General features: G+C 40.9%; 1 protein-coding gene across 10 annotated transcripts in view; it reads left to right on the top strand.

Annotated features, from left to right (window-relative positions):
• Window positions 1–17,246, top strand: part of ZCWPW1 (zinc finger CW-type and PWWP domain containing 1) — a 30,421-nt gene that overhangs the window by 11,685 nt on the left and 1,490 nt on the right. For 7 of the 10 annotated variants that reach the window (XM_027125949.1, XM_027125953.1, XM_027125948.1 and 4 more), the window contains 8 exons: window positions 4,123–4,239; window positions 4,973–5,093; window positions 5,718–5,793; window positions 6,201–6,305; window positions 7,223–7,306; window positions 7,909–7,975; window positions 8,388–8,485; window positions 16,790–16,850. In XM_027125949.1, the coding sequence (XP_026981750.1) occupies window positions 4,123–4,239; window positions 4,973–5,093; window positions 5,718–5,793; window positions 6,201–6,305; window positions 7,223–7,306; window positions 7,909–7,975; window positions 8,388–8,485; window positions 16,790–16,850 (729 nt within the window). The remainder of the gene's footprint in view (window positions 1–4,122; window positions 4,240–4,972; window positions 5,094–5,717; window positions 5,794–6,200; window positions 6,306–7,222; window positions 7,307–7,908; window positions 7,976–8,387; window positions 8,486–16,789; window positions 16,851–17,246) is intronic. The other 3 variants (XM_027125955.1, XM_027125954.1, XM_027125956.1) reach the window with 3 other exon arrangements.

Below are 17,246 nucleotides of genomic sequence, written 5' to 3'. Positions count from 1 at the left end.
ATCAGAGGGTTTATTTTGAGTCAGAAAGGACCCAGCCTTTCAGATTGGATGGAGGGAAATAAGGATGCATATAGATTTATTTATTCTTTTAACAATAGTTTTTAATGCTTTATATTATATGCCAGGCATTGTGCTGGGTACTAGAAATATATTAGTGAACAAAATAGATAATCCTTGCTGTCATAGAATTTACAGTTTTAGTGTGCTAGATAGATAACAAACAAATACATTGTGTGAAATAACCTTGGTAATATTGGGAAATTTTAGTATGATAAATAAAATAGATCATACAATATATTAGTATGTTTAAAATTTTGAAAATAAGTAGACTTAATCTGGGGGAAAACAGGCTTGCACCAAAAAAGAAAAAAACCAAAAATCAGAACCCTAAGATTAAGGAACAGTGGACTAAACAATCAGCTGGTGTCTAATAGGCATGCGTGTATATATATATATATATATATATATATATATATATATATAAAATTTGGATTATAGAAGAATAATATGGTTTGTACATACTGGAAAGAAAACTCTAGGAAGACTATGCAGGTACGAAACAAGGTAGTCTAGGGCAGTAAACCACTCCTCGTGTTGTAATGACATGGCAATCAGTATAAAGAGCTGGAGATATAAGTCTAATTTGGGTAGTCGGGTGGTCTGGGTAGTAGTGTTCCATCTGTAACTCTCAGTATTAAGACGAGGGATAGATTTTAGACTGGGAGATGGAAGTTCACTCCTTTGGCAGTGCTCGTGAGTTGAATTGTGGTTGTAGTGACTGTGTAAGCCTCTTCCTATTAATGAACCACTCTTCCTGTTTTTCACAGTTGCCAAGGAGAGGTGGGTGCTCCTGGAGCAGGAAGTAGAAAGGGAGTATCCAGTAAATAAAATTTTCATTAAGTTCTGTGAAGGGAAGGAAAAGAATGTCATGAGAGGAAATGGTGGAGACCTAATTAAGATTGGGTCAGCTAGAGAAAGCATTTGTAAGGAAATAACATTTAAGCTGAAACCTGGAGCAAGACTAGAAGTTAGCAAAGTGAAGCGTAGGAGACAGTTTTAGGTAAAGTGGAGATTGTCTTACTCCAGATACTAAAAGAAAGCTGGTATAATTGGAATTCAGAGAGCAAGGGAAGCAAGGCTGGAAAGTGGCTCTGGATAAATGTAAGGAGGTAGGCAGTGGCTAGATCAAAGACCATGTTACAAAGTGAGAATTTTATCTTAAGTGTAGTGGGAAGCCCCTGGTGGGTTTTAACCAGGGAAGTGACATCATCAAATTGATGTTTTAAAAGTACCCCTTTGGTGATTAATTGGAGAATGGAGTATGGGGAGACAAGAGTAGACCAGCTAGGAAGTTAGCGCTAGGATTAGATATTTTGGTGGCTTGGATTAGGATGATGAAGGAGACAAGAAGTGAATGGTTTTAAGATATATTTTAGAGGTAAAATTGTCAAAACTTGGTAATGAGCTGGATATTGGGAGGTGAGAGAGAGGAGAGGATTTGTCAAAGATGATTGGCTTCTGGCTTGAGCAGTTATGTGAAAGGAGGTGGGAAAAGACAGTTCTGTAGGATAAGATCAAGCATTTGGGTTTGGGCCCATTAGGTTTGAGATCTTTGTGAGACATCCAGATAGAGATACCAAAGAGCAGGATGGCTATAGGAACCGGGAGCTCAGAACGGAGGCTGTTAACGTACTTCTGTGTGCTGTCAGGTGTGAAAGTGGATTTCAAAGCTGAGGGAATGGATGAGCCGGCCTCAGGAGAAAGTGCAGCATGGGGAGTGAAGACCCATGATTAGGCTTTGGAACTCCAACTCAGGGATTTAGAGATTGGACAGAGAGCGAGGAGAATTCAGTAAAAGAGACTGAGGAGGGAGTTACCAGAAAGATGGGATGGGGAAACGGGAGAATGAGGGATCACAGAACCCAAGAAAGCTAGTGTTTCAAGAATGAGCAGTCAACTGAAATGCTCTTGACCTGTGTCTATGACATCAGCCTTCATTATCACGGAGGCACATCGTGAGCCTCAAACACTGTTTTCAAACACCTCTTCTTTCTAAGTTGCTTAAGAGGAAACTTTAAGGAACTGTATGTCTTTAAAAACTGTCATTGGAAAGTTCATCCTAAACCATAAATATCTAGTTTTATAGCATTAGGATGATTTCCCCCCACTCATTTCCTCTTTAATATTCATTATTTTTACAACCACCGTTTATTTGATTGATCTCTGTTCACTTTTATGGTCCCTGGCCCTTTCCCCCACTCTTTTCTTCTAGTCTTTCCAGGTCACCTCTGTAAACATCCAAAACTATCATTGGAAACTGTCTCTTCAGACTAATATATCATTCTCAACCAGTACTTTATTCTTCAAAATAAAGTAATTGAGAAGGTGATCCATAATATGAGATATTGTGAAGGGACCCAAATGTAAGCCAACTGCTTTTCTGAGGGATGATTTTGGTGGGATGGAGGGCACCCTTATGTTTCGGCATTCAAGGTAAAATTTGACAGTGGGAGAGTGAACTAACTAGAGAAACATATTGGTTGATATTGTTAGCTGTGAATATATAGTATACCTAGGTGGCTGGTCAGTGATTTTTCTCTAGCAATGCTCAGTCAAATGAGTATAGGCACAGAAAAAGGAGAGTGGGTTCATTCAGAATTGTGTTTGCTAGCTGGGCGGGAGGAAGGACAGAGGGAAAGGGAGTTGTTGGTGTCTGCAAGAGAATATAAGGAAATCAAACCTGCATAAGTACAGAGTGAAGAAAAACAATTAATCTTAATTGCTACCAGATTGAGAGAAAGGTAGGGACCAGTGGATTGGAGATCTAGATAAACTGAAAGTTGCCACAGGGGTCTTGGAGCAAGTAAGGTGGAAGAATGGGGCATTTTTATCAGAGAGGGGTTTAGATAAGTGGTTCAGGGGAGTGCGCGGTTCCTGCAGATGACTGGGTGTGGCATGCAGGGTGGGAGTGGGTTCCTGAGGTGAGGGGATGACCGAGGTGGCATGGAGGAGAACATACGGGATGCCTTGTGAGTTTACTCCTGTGGCTGTAGTGGTCATCTACGAGGGCAGGAGGTGGAGAGAAGACTGAACCAGATGCCAGCATCGTGACAAGGGTGATGAGAGGGCAGTGTAGTCCCATGGCATAGACCTCGAGGGAGGAAGGGTTTTATAGGAGGGAGGATAGTAATGGTCTGCAAGTGTCAGTGGGGAGTAAGGATGATGCTGACCCCACTTTCTGGCGTGGGGTGTGTGAGAAGGACAGGCTCTTCTTAAAGGGCTTCAGCAGTGGGGTGGGGTTGGGTTGGGGCAGTGTCATTAGCGCATCACCAGATTTCAGAAAGGAGGCAGAATTTCAGAGAAGAGATTGAAGACATGTGGACTTTTGTTGCTTTTGTTTGGAATCCCAAAGACTATAGTGGAAGAGTTTGGGAGGGAGAGAGGAGAGGCTGTGTGGGATGTTGGGTCAACTTAGAAGATATGGGGGTAGAGAAAGGTGGGGATGAGAGTTTGGAAGGTAATGGATAAAAGGAGTGTTTGGCCATTGAGCACAGCCTGAAGTAAACAGTTTGAGAAACGATAGGCTTAAACCTGTCTTTTGGAGAGGGGTGAACTCAGGGCTGTTGGTCCCAAAGGCTGCAACTTGGTGATTTGGTGTCAGGTTAATTTGTTGAGGTTGAAACAGGAACTTCAGATGCTGTGCACAAAAGAAGTGCTGGTTAGTCCTTCAGAAGAACTTTTTAGTAGTGACATGCCCTCAGAGAAATGAGGCACTAGCCAGAAATATGCCAGACAACCTTTTTAAGAACTGTCAATACGGGAAACACTCCTTTCTGCCTTGGGGGAGGAGAGATGATAGCATGGTATAGGAGAAAGATTGAGATGTGAGACCTGGGCTCTAAGTTCAGCTTTGCCACCAATTTAGACTGATCTTTAGCAGTCAGTTATCTCCTCTGAGCTTTTGGTTTTACCATTTATAAATTAGGGATTGGATGAGTTGATCTCTAAGGCTTTGTGATTCTGGCAGAGGTGGTGGTGGCAGGGAGTATATTGATTTTAATTAAATTGAAGAAGGAAGAACATATTTTTGAGTCTCTTATATCAGGCTTTTTCCTGTGACAGGTCAATGTCTAGTCTGGGTCCAGTGTTCCTCTCCAAACTGTGAGAAATGGAGGCGGCTACGTGGGAACATTGACCCCTCAGTCCTCCCAGATAATTGGTCCTGTGACCAGAATACAGGTAGAATGGAGTGGAAATTTTGTTTTCAGTTTTTATTGTTCGTCCCTTTCTTTCCCTGCTTCCATCCTTTAGATTAAATATGACAAAAGTATATTTAGGACTCCAGGGGTCCTTGTAGTTAGTGTTTGGGGAGAGGGAGGGATCTTGCTGTCATGACAAGATGAATCTGGCATAAAGGGCTAGAGGAAGACACCCTGAAGAGCTATGTTGTGAGGAGAGTCCTGGAATCTAAACATATGTTCTGAGTGAATTCCATCTTCTTCAGCATTGGTTTGAGCCTGTCAATCTGATTAGATTGTTGGTATTGGGTTGGCAGATAGGAAGGGATATGGGATGTATGGGGAAAAGCCAGTGAGAGAGATTCAGTGTCTTAGAATTCTAGAATGTTTGAAACTACTTGAAAGAGATTAGGAAGCTCTAGTCTAGCCCAACTATTTTACAGATGAGAAAACAGAATATCAGAGAAATTACCTTCATGATGTTACACTGATGGAAGCAGGGTCAGACTCGTGGAATGTAGGTAGAAGTTTGGAGTCTCTTTCTACAGAGCATAACGAGGCAACTCTCCTACTTCTCCAGGCTCTGGCTGCATTTCCTTCATGGGTCTCCCAGGTGTCCTTTTGGTCCTACCTGCTGCATATACCAATTTCTTCTTGTCCTCTCCTCTGCCCTCATCCAGATTTTCACCTTATGAGGCTCTTTCCATCCCTTCATTCCTCCTCTCTTTTGGCAGATTTGGAGTATAATCACTGTGATATCCCTGAGGAGACCTGGACAGGGCATGAGAATGAAGTGGCCTATGCCTCCTACATCCCAGGATCCATCATCTGGGCCAAGCAATACGGTTACCCCTGGTAGGGCGCTATGGCAGAGTCAGAGCATCCTTCATGAACTTGGGAGTGGTAGATTCAAGCAGCGAGGGAAGGAAATGGAAGGGATTTATAATGGAAATGGTACCTGCCTTAGAAAGAGCATGGGTGAGGGAGAATATAAAGTGCTAAGCTTGGAGGCTTTGAAAGAACCTGTTTTCTAGAGGTTTCACGATGGAGGTGGTATCTCCCTGGAAAAAAGGGTTGGACAGTTCTACCCTGGATGGGTAGAAAGAGAAGAGTGGCTCTAAGGTATTTTTTTAGACATTGGAAAATGAGAGATATACAAAGTAAAGAGAACAAGGAAGGGTGGAATAACTTCTTTTTTGGAGATGTCCCTAGTCAAAAGATTTTTTTCTCAGGGTTGCCAGAAGGCCTAGAAGGATAAGGTATTTTTACTAGAAAGATTCTGAGCTTCTTTGTACATTGATGAAAGTCACTTCAATCATTTGGTAGTGACCACTGTGGAGGGTTGACAGAGGGGTCTATTTTGGGGGTCCTTTATTTGCGAAACATATTGCCCTTTTATGTACATGTATATTGATGAGTTTGTGTTCTGTTCACCTAACCCCTTCTCTTCCATCCCCTATACCCATCTGTCTTCTCCAGGTGGCCAGGCATGGTAGAATCTGATCCTGACCTGGGGGAATATTTTCTTTTTGCATCTCATCTTGATTCCCTGCCGGTGAGTTCTCCTGATTCAGGGTGGGTAGGTGCTCAGGCCAAAGTAATGAACAAATCCATCCTAACAGATGTACATAGTTAGAAATAGAGACATAGCCAGCAGACACAAGCAGAAACAGATTCTTAGCTAGAGTGACAAAAAGATATAGAAACAAATTTGTATCTAATTAAAATTTATTCATTACTAGGACATTCATGTTTTGATAAATGTGCTTTGGTTAGGACTCCTGAGGTCAGGATGGAAGAACAATGGAATGAGGTGGGATATGTGGGTCAGGTTTAAAGGAACAGAGAAGGCCCAGCCCCTCCTTCCTTGTAAATCCTCAGTTCTTCTCCTGCCTTTTCTGGCTAGAGGGCCAAAGCAAGAAGAAGGACAAGAGTCTATAACAGAACCATCTTTTATTACAGTCCAAGTACCATGTGACATTTTTTGGAGAAACAGTCTCTCGTGCTTGGATCCCAGTCAACATGCTAAAGAACTTCCAGGAGCTATCCCTGGAGTTAGCTGCAGTGGTGAGCAACCCTCAGGGGTCAGTTGTGATATAGGGAACTTGAAAAACTAAGTCTTCTCTTTATTAAACCTGATTTCTCCCAGGGGAAGCTGTGTGAGGAGAAAGTACATATCTGACCAAGTATGCAAGGGTGAGGTTATTCATGAGGTACACTTCTTTCTACCAGGATTGTAGCAGGATAATGATTTTTCTTAGTCTCTTTCCCTGTCTGCAGATAGAGGGCCTTCCTAAAGACCATGGTTTTCTACAGTTTAGCTAAAGCAGGTGTGATAGAAATGAAGGCACAGATTAACTTGGGGTTTCTCAGTCTTGACACTTGACATTTTGGGCCAGATAATTTTTTGTTGTGAGGGGATTCCTAGGCATTGTAGGAGGTTTAGCAGCATCCTACTGGCATCTAGCCAGTAGGACCCCTAACCCTAGCTGTGACAACCAAAAAATTGTCTCTAGACATTGCCAAATCTATTATGGGGGGGGGGAATCTCCCCTGGTTGAGAACCGCTGAATTAACTAAATAATATTTCTTCCCTATAATCAGTTTGGGCTTGATGAGCCTTGCAAATGAGCAGAGGTTTAGGAGCTCAGGGACCTTAGAAAATCAGGCAGTGAGTACTAAATCAAGCAGCTGGATCTAAAGAAACTTGTGAGAAGCTTAGAAGTACAGTCATCTGAACTCCTTTAATTTTGCCTTTACAAATTTCCATGGGCTTTACTTTGGAGAGGACACCAAAATGTTGGTTGAAAATTTTGCTAGGAATTGATGAAAGGTTTGTTTGGGTATAAGACGGGATTGTGTCTCTGAGCTCAAAAGATTAATAGGAGTATCATATCAATACCAGAAACTGGAAATAAATGTAAAGGTAATGTCTGGTGAGTAGCAGTTTGTTGGAGTTACTTTTCTGAAATCTTTCATTTCAGAAAAAGTGCAAGAATAAGGACTTCAGCCAGAAACTGGGGGCAGCCCTGATGATGGCTCAAGAGGCAGAGCAGATCAGTATTCAGGTGGGAAAGTTTAGATCACATACCTGCTTCTCTTTGGGACTTGGGACACAAAGCAAGTTATGCATTTCCTACTGTAGAAAACCGGCTGTCCTTCCCCATTACACAGTCTTAGTCCTAGAACTAGTCTTTTCTTCCCAGGCCAGCTTCCCTTGATGCCTTAAATCATCCATTCTTTTCCCTACCCTTGGACAAATGGGATCTTTTCTCAGTCCAAACAGGGACTGTTAGTAGGGGGAATCCCACCAACCTATTTAACTTCGAGTCTCAGGTGTATGTACCTTATCTTCTCTCTTATGTGGAGTCAGTTTTTACCCTCAGATTCTGCTTTTGGGGGCGGTAGAGAATGACGGTGAATTTCCCCTTCCCAGTTATTAACTGAATTATAAACAAACTGGAAAAAGAAGTTATGATAATATTGTATATTATAATATTATAACATTATAATAGTTAAGCTCTACAAAATCTAGATAGAAAGTATGAAATTTCAAGTGAAAATGGTATGGAATATTAATACAAATTCTATAACTAAAAACCTTGAAGACAGGACAAAAATAGCCCCTGGGAGAGTAGTAGATGATGCTTTTGTTTCTTGGTTCCCTCAGGAGCGGGTTAACCTGTTTGGTTTCTGGAGCCGATACAGTGGATCTGACTACAGTGGGGAAGGAAAAGGTAGGATAAGTAGGAGGTTAAAGACTAGAGAGAGAGGGAAGGGATTCCTTCATGAGGGCAGCAACTGAAGCTTTTATTTTATATCCAATATCATCAACCTAGTTCTGGATTCTATAATAGGAGGCTCTTCATGAATGCCATTGACCAAGTGTCCAGGATGGATGGATGCACAGATGGGTAGAGAGAGGAATGGAGAAAAAAAGGGAGTAGGGAGGGAGGGTGCATGTTGAATAGTGACAGGACTTTGAAAAGGGTGGAACCATGATAATCTAGGATCAGATTTCGTGGAGAAAATGTGACTTGGACCTGAAAGGCAGAATTAGAAGACTGATTCTCTGGGATCAGCTCCACTAACTCATCACCTATTTTATCGGATAAATTATTTAGCCTTTTCTTCCTATTCCTGTTCTAGACGTAATGCTCTCTGGGGCTAACAGCTTAGATTCCTGCTTGGAGAAAGAAGAGGAAGAGTCAGAGTTGGAGGAAGAGGAGGAAGAGCAACAAAAAAAAGTAAGATTGATCTTGGGGATTCCTTTTAGGAGATTGCTGTAGGCCATCTGGTTTGCATGGATTTATATTTTCTAAGGAACCGTCCTGTCCCTGCATCAGAGTAGCCCTGACTGGCTGGCTGGTTTTATCTCTTAGGGGGTCTTCAGGGAAGGAGAGTCTCCTCTTTCCTCAGTTATTCTCTCTAATATCTCATATCTCTAGGAACTTATCTTTTTTTTTTTTTTTTTTTGGTACGTGGGCCTCTCACTGTTGTGGCCTCTCCCGTTGCGGAGCACAGGCTCCGGACGCGCAGGCTCAGTGGTCGTGGCTCACGGGCCTAGCCGCTCCGCGGCATGTGGGATCTTCCCGGACCGGGGCATGAACCCATGTCCCCTGCATCGGCAGGCAGACTCTCAACCACTGTGCCACCAGGGAAGCCCGGAACTTATCTTTTGATTACAATCTCAGTTCCTACTGTAGTTCTTTGGTTCCTACTGGAGCAATTTCAGAGAATAGCATGTTGCCTCTCTTCACTGTCCTTTCTTCCCTTTGTGAACACTTAGGATATTCATTATTTTATTTCCTTAATCTGTTTTCAGGCATATGAAATACATATATTTTTCATATTTAAAGACTTTTTAAGAGCAGTTTTTTGTTCACAGGAAAACTGAGAAGAAGGTACAGAGAGTCCCTGTGTACCTCCTGCCCCCACACATGTATAGCCTCCTCTGTTATCAACATCCCACCAGAGTAGTGCATTTGTTTACAGTTGCTGAACCTACATTGACACATCATAATCACACAAAGTCCATAGTTTACATTAGGACTCACTCTTGGTGTTGTACATTCTATGGGCCTGGACACATATATAATGACACATATCCATCATTATGGTATCATACAGAGTATTTTTACTGCCCTAAAAATTTTGTGTGTTCCATTTACTCATCCCTTTTCTCCCATACCCCTTAACCACTGAGAACCACTGATTTTTTTTTACTGTCTCCATAGTTTTGCCTTCTCTGAAATACCATATAGTGGGAATCATACAGTACGTGTAACCTTCTCAGACTAGCTTCTTTCGCTTACAACTATGCATTTATGATTCCTCCATGTATTCTCATGGCTTGATAGCTCATTTATTAATTTTTTTTGGCTGAATAATATTGTATTTTTCTGGATATACCACAGTTTATTTATACATTCACCTACAGAAGGACATCTTGGTTGCTTCCAAGTTTGAGCAATTATGGATAAAGCCACTATAACTATGGTTTTGTGGGAACATAAGTTTTTAACTCCTTTGGAGTAAATATTAGGGAGCTTAATTGCTGGATTGTATGGTAAGAGTATGTTTTGTTTTGTAAGAAACCATCAAACTGTCTTCCAAAGTGGCTGTACCATTTTGCATTCCCACCAACAATGAATGAGAGTTCCTATCGCTCCACATCCTTGCTGGCATTTGGTATTGTCAGTGTTCTGGATTTTGGCCATTTTAATAGGTGTGTAGTGGTATCTTGTTTTAATTTGCATTTTCCTGATGACATATATGGAGCATCTTTTTATATTCTTATTGGCCATTTGTGTATCTCCTTTGGTGAGATATCCATTAAGGTGTGTGGCCCATTTTTAAATTGAGTTGTTTATTTTTTATTGTTGAGTTTTATGAGTTCTTTGTATGTTTTATTTTATTGAAGTATAGTTGATTTATAATATGTTAGTTTCATATGTGTACAGTGATTCAGTGCCATATATATATATTCTTTTTCAGATTCTTTTCCCTTATAGGTTATTACAAAATATTGTGATATATAGTAGGTCCTTGTTGGTTATCTATTTTATATATAGTAGTGTATATATGTTAATCTCAACCTCCTAATTTATTCCTCCCCCCTTTCCCCTTTGGTAACCATAACTTTGTTTTCTATGTCTGTGGGTCTATTTCTGTTTTGTAAATAAGTTCATTTGTCTTTGTTTATTTTAGATAATCGTCCTCTATCGTGAGTCTTTTTTTTTTTTTTTTTCGGTACGCGGGCCTCTCACTGTTGTGGCCTCTCCTGTTGCGGAGCACAGGCTCCAGACACATAGGCTCAGCGGCCACAGCCCACGGGCCCAGCCGCCCCGCGGCATGTGGGATCCTCCCAGACCGGGGCACGAACTCGTGTCCCCTGCATCGGCAGGCAGACTCCCAACCACTGCGCCACCAGGGAAGCCCCTCAATTATTTCTTTTATGGATTGTGCCTTCAGTGTTGTACATAAAAACTCATTGCCATACCCAAGGTTATCCAGATTTTCTCCTGTGTTATCGTCTAGCAGTTTTATAGCTTTACATTTTACACTGAGATTTATAATACATTTTGAGTTAATTTTTGTGAGGGGTATAAGGTTTGTGCCTAGATTAATTTTTTTGTAGTTCCACCACTATTTGTTGAAAAGACTATCTTTGCTCCATTTTATTGCCTTTGCTTCGTTGTTAAAGATCAGCTGACTATATTTATCTGGGTCTGTTTTTGGGCTCTCTAGTCTGTTCCATTGACCTATTTGTCTGTTCTTTTACCAATACCACACTGTCTTGATTACGGTAGCTTTACACTAAGTCTTGAAGTTAGATGGGGTCCCCCATCTTTGGGGGGGGGACTTCTTGTCCTTCTCTAACAGTCCCCCAACTTTGTCCTTCTCTTTCAATATTGTATTGGCTATTCTAGATCTATTGTTTTTCCATATAACTTTAGAATCAGTTTGTTGATATCCACAGAATAACTTGCTGGGATTTTGATTGAAGTTACATTGATTCTATAGATCAAGCTGGGAAAAACTAACATCTTGACAATATTGGATCTTCTTATCTACAAACATGGACTATTTCTCCATTTACTTAGTTTTTCATTGATTTCATTCACTGGAGTTTTGTAGTTTTCCTCATATAGACCTTGTATATATTTTGCTAGATTTATACCTAATTATTTAATTTTTTTGGTGCTAATATAAATGGTATATAAATGTATTTTTAAATATCAAATTCCATTTTATATTGCTGGTATGTAGAAAAGTGATGAACTTTTGTATATTAACCTTGTGTCCTGCAACCTTGCTATAATCACTTATTAGTTCCTAGAGTTTTTAGTTGATACTTTTGGATTTTCTACATAGATAATCATGTGACCTGCAAACAAAATTTCATTTCTTCCTTCTCAGTCTCTATACCTTTTATTTCCTTTGTCTTATTGCATTAGCTGGAACTTCCACTATGATGTTGAAAAGGAGTGGTGAGAGGGAACATCCTTGCCTTATTCTTGATCTTAGTGGGAAAGCTTCTAGTTTCTCACCATTAAGTGTGATGTTAGTTGTAGGTTTTGTGTATGTATTCTTTATGAAGTTGAGGAAGTTCCTCTCTATTCCTTACTTACTGAGAGTTTTTATTATGAATGGGTGTTGGATTTTGTCAAATGCTTTTTCTGCATCTATTGATAGGATCACATGATTTTTCTTTCTTAGCTGTTGATGTGATGGATTACATGAATTGATTTTCGAATGTTGAACTAGCCTTGCATGCCTTGGATAAATCTCACTTGTTCATGGTGTATAATTCTTCTTATACATTGTTGGATTTGATTTGCCTAATATGTTGTTGAGGATTTTTACATCTCTTCATCAGACATATTGATCTATAGTTTTCTTTTCTTGTAACGTCTTTGTCTGGTTTCGGTATTAGGGTAATGCTGGCCTCATAGAATCAGTTAGGAAATACTCTCTGCTTCTATTCTCTGAAAGAGATTATAGAGAATTGGTATAATCTGTTCACTAAATGTTTAGTAAAATTCACTGTGAACCCATCTGGGCCTGGTGCTTTCTGCTCTAGAAGGATATTAATTACTGATTCAATTTATTTATTAGATGTAGGCCTATTCAAGTGGTCTATTTCTTCTTGTGTGAGTTTTGGCAGATTGTGTCTTTTAAGGAAGTGGTCCGTTTCATTTTGGTTATCAAATTTGTGGGCATAACATTCTTTGTAGTATTCCTTTATTAGTCTTTTAATATCCTTGGGATCTATAGTGATGTCGCCTCTTTAATTGCTGATATTAATTTGTTTCCTCTCTCTTTTTTCTTAGTTAGCCTACCTAGAGGCTTATCAATTTTATTGATCGTTTCAACGAACCAACTTTTAGTTTTGTTGATTTTTTCCTATGGATTTCCTGTTTTCAATTTCATTGATTTATGCTCTAATTATATATTTTCTTCTGCTTGCTTTGGATTTAACTTGCTCTTTTTCTAATTTTTCTGGTTTCCTAAGGTTGAAACCTACATCATTGATTTTAGATCTTTCTTTTTTTCTAATATATCATTCAATGCTATAAATTTCCCACTAAGCACTGCTTTCACTGCATCCCACAAATTTTGATAAGTTATATTTTCATTTTATTTAGTTCAATACATTAAAAAATTTCTCTTAAGATTTCTTCTTTGACCTATGTTATTTAGAAGTGTGTTGTTTAATATCCACGTGTTTTGGGATTTTTCCAGTTATCTCTGTTAATTCCATTGTGGTATAAAAGCAGACATAGTATGATTTCTATTCTTTTTTTTTTTTTTGGCGGCTCTGGGTCTTCATTGCTGTGCATGGGCTTTCTCTAGTTGTGGTGACCGGAGGCTACTCATCATTGCGGTGCGCAGGCTTCTCATTGCAGTGGCTTCTCTTGTTGCAGAGCACAAGCTCTAGGCACACAGGCTTCAGTAGTTGTGGCGAGTGGGCTCTAGAGCGCAGGTGCCGTAGTTGTGGCGCACGGGCTCAGTTGCTCCATGGCATGTGGGATCTTCCCGGACCAGGGCTCGAACCCATGTCCCCTGCACTGGCAGGGGGGTTCTTAACCACTGCGCCACCAGGGAAGCCCCTGATTTCTATTCTTTTAAAGTTGTTAATTTGTATTTTATGGCCCAGTGGTCAGTCTTGGTGAGTGCTCCATGTGAGCTTGAGAAGAATGTGTATTCTGCTGTTGTTGGATAAAGTAGTCTATAGATGCCAGTTATATCTAGTTGATTGATGGTGTCGTTGAGTTCAACTGTGTCCTCACTGATTTTCTGCCTGCTGAACCTGTCGATTTATGATAGAGGGTTGTTGAAATTTCCAGCTATGATAGTGGGATCAACTATTTCTCTTTGCAGTTCTGTCAGTTTTTGCCTCATGTAGTTTGGTGTTCTCTTGTCAGGTGCATACACTTTAAGGATTGTTATGTGTTCTTGGAGAATTAACCCCTTTATCATTATGTAATGCCCTTTTTTATCCCTGATAACTTTACTTGCTTTGAAGTCTGCTCTGTCTGAAATTAACATATAGCTACTCCTGCTTGCTTTTTTTTTTTTTTTTTTTTTTTTGCAGTACACGGGCCTCTCACTGTTGTGGCCTCTCCCGTTGCGGAGCACAGGCTCCGGACACGCAGGCTCAGCGGCCATGGCTCACGTGCTCAGCCGCTCCGCGGCATGTGGGATCTTCCCGGACCAGGGCACGAACCCGTGTCCCCTGCATCGGCAGGCGGACTCTCAACCACTGCGCCACCAGGGAAGCCCACTCCTGCTTTCTTTTGATTAGTGTTAGCGTGGTATATTTTTCTGCATCCATTTACTTTTACAATCTATATGTGTCTTTATATTTAAAGTGGGGTTCTTGTAGGCAATATATAGTTGGTTCTTGTTTTTTGATCCATTCAGACAATCTGTGTCTTTTAATTGGTCATTTTAGACAGTCATTTAGACTGTTGATGTTCAAAGTAATTATTAATACAGTTGTATTATTATCTACAATATTTGTTACTGTTTTCTATTTGTTGCCCTTGTTCTTTCTTCCTACTTTTGTCTTCCATTCTTTTTCTGCCTTTTGTGGTTTTGATTGAGCTTTTATATGACTCCATTTTCTCCCCTTCCTTAGCATATCAGGTAAGATTTTTTTTTCCTTTGGCTTCTTTCAGGACTTTAATTTTCTGTAGTTTGAAAATAATATGCCTTGGTGTGACTGTTTGGCATTTATCCTTCTTGGTGTTCTCTGAGCTTCCTGGATCTGTGGTTTGGTGTCTGACATTAATTTGGGAAATTCTCAGTCATTATTGTTTTCAATATTTCTCTTTTTCTTATCCTTCTGGTATTCCCATTACACATATCTATACATTCTGTAGTCATCCTACAATCTTTGGATATTGCATTCTTTTTTCCAGTCTTTGTTCTCTTTGATTTTCAGTTTTGAAGGTTTCTTTTGAGATATCCTCAAGTTCAGAGATTCTTTCCTCAGCTGTGACCAGTCTACCAATAAGCTCATCAAAAGCATTCTTCATTTTAGTTACAGTGTTTTTGATCCTCAGCATTTCTTTTTGATTCTTTCTTAGGATTTCCATCTCTTTGCTGACATTGCTCATCGGTTCTTGAATGCTGTCTACTTTAGCCTTCAGAACCCTGTGCATATTAATCATGTTTGCTTTAAATTTCCAATCTGATAATTCTCTAGCATGTTTGGTTTTGATACTTTTTTAAAATTAATTAATTTATTTTTGGCTGCGTTGAGTCTTCATTGCTGCACGTGGGCTTTCTCTAGTTGCAGGGAGCGGGGGCTACTCTTTGTTGCAGTGCGCAGGCTTCTCATTGCAGTGGCTTCTCTTGTTGTGGAGCACGGGCTTCAGTAGTTGTGGCACGTGGGCTCAGTAGTTGTGGCTTATGGGCTGTAGAGCGGAGGCTCAGTAGTTGTGGCTCACGGGCTTAGTTGCTCCGTAGCATGTGGGATCTTCCCGGACCAGGGCTCGAACCCGTGTCCCCTGCATTGACAGGCAGATTCTTAACCACTGTGCCACCAAGGAAGTCCCTGGTTTTGATACTTGCTCTGTCTCTTCAGGTTGTGTTTTTGCCATTTGATATGCCTTGTAGTTTTTTTCTTGATTGCCAAACATGATGTGCTGTAAGTATATCTTTAGTAATGTGGTGGTAAGGTGTCAGGGGAGGGGAAGTGTTCTATATCCTGTGATTAGGTCTAAGTCTATTAATGAACTTATGCCTCTGGACTGTAAACTTCACAGTGTTTCTTAGTTTTTTCCCACCCCCTTAGGTGGGGCGGGGTGATTAGAGTGGGCTGAAGTTGGGTGTTTCCCTATCCCCAGGACAGTTAGGCTCTGTTAACACCCTAGTAGGTTAGGCTCTGGTTAACTGGTTTCTCCTGAGGGTAGGTTTTGTTAAGAAGAACAGAATGCTCTGGTATATTTCAAAATGGTTCTTTCCCCCTCTCCCTGCTGGAAGCATGAAGGAGTTTTTCTCTGATATTTTCTGTGAGAATCTGGTTGAGCTCCTGGAAGGAAAACTCACAAAAAGTCTGGAAGTCCCCCATGACTGGGTATCCCTGGAGTTTTTAACTCTCAGACTTGTCCACACTGAGCAATTCCTTTATTACTGTTGAGGTTTTCCTATCCTGACACTAGTTCTCTTGGTGGTCTCTGCTTGTGAGTGTATGTTCTGATAAGCATGACTCCCTGTATTTGCCTGTGTATCTTCAGTTTTGAGGGCAGAGGTTTTCCCTGTGTCCTCACTGTTCTTATGGATCTAAGAAGAGTTATTGGTATTTCAGTCTGTTCAGCTTTTTAGTTGTTGTTAGAACACAGTTACAGCTTCCAAGCTCCTTGTGTGTAGATCTGGAAACTAGAAGCTCTGAAGTGTATATTTTTCACTTTCTCTTTTAATTTTTAATTTACCAGTTTTTATCATGTTTGTGGCCTAACTTTATTTCCTTCTGTTGTGCATAAAGCCTTGCATTGACTAATAACAAATAGAATGGGAAGGATGAACGTTTTTATCTTTGTTGTCATTTACTTATTTATTTTTAAACATTAAAAAAATTATTTATATATTCTTGGCTGCGTTGGGTCTTTGTTGCTGTGTGGGGGCTTCTCTAGTTGCAGTGAGGGGGGCTACTTTTCATTGCGGTGCATGGGCTTCTCATTGCAGTGGCTTCTCTTGTTTCGGAGCACAGGCTCTAGGCGCATGGGCTTCAGTAGTTGTGGCATGTGGGTTTTAGAGCACAGGCTCAGTAGTTGTGGCACGTGGGCTTAGCTGCTCCGCAGCATGTGGGATCTTCCTGGACCAGGGCTTGAACCTGTGACCCCTGCATTGGCAGGTGGATTCTTAACCACTGCACCACCAGGGAAGTGCTGTCATTGATTTAAATTGTATCAGACTCACAGAACCTAATTTGAACTCCCTTAAGTGCACTCATCATTTCTGTAGCGTCCCACTCTATTAAATCACAATTATGTGACTTCATTTATATTTTCTTATTTTTCTCTCCTTATTTTTCTCAGGATCCAACTTTGCCTGGTCCCAAGCCAGCCAAAATTCAGACAAAAAAACCCAAGGCAAGAGGTAAGCAAGTCAGCTGGAAATCAGACATGTGCTACAGTTAAGGCAAGGCAGAAGCAGAGAGTGGGAGGGTCTGCATGTGGCTGGGCCTTACTGATGTCTCAGCTCCAGAACCTGAGAAAATGAGCAAGACTCATGCTAGGGGCTTCCCTGGTGGCGCAGTGGTTGAGAGTCCACCTGCCGATGCAGGGGACACGGGTTCGTGCCCCGGTCCGGGAAGATCCCACATGGTGTGGAGCGGCTGGGCCCGTGAGCCATGGCCGCTGAGCCTGCGTGTCCGGAGCCTGTGCTCCACAACGGGAGAGGTCACAACAGTGAGAGGCCCGCGTACCGAGAAAAAAAAAAAAAAAAAAAAAAGACTCATGCTAATGTTGTCAGGGAAGCTGTAGCCTTCTCACT

Source organism: Aethalodelphis obliquidens, unplaced genomic scaffold (genome assembly GCF_003676395.1).
Source record: "Aethalodelphis obliquidens isolate GAN/ISIS:26980383/991018 unplaced genomic scaffold, ASM367639v1 scaffold30, whole genome shotgun sequence".
Classification (NCBI taxonomy): domain Eukaryota; kingdom Metazoa; phylum Chordata; class Mammalia; order Artiodactyla; family Delphinidae; genus Aethalodelphis; species Aethalodelphis obliquidens.
Note: the sequence above shows the minus strand (reverse complement) of the source record. Positions and strands in the feature narration are given on the sequence as shown.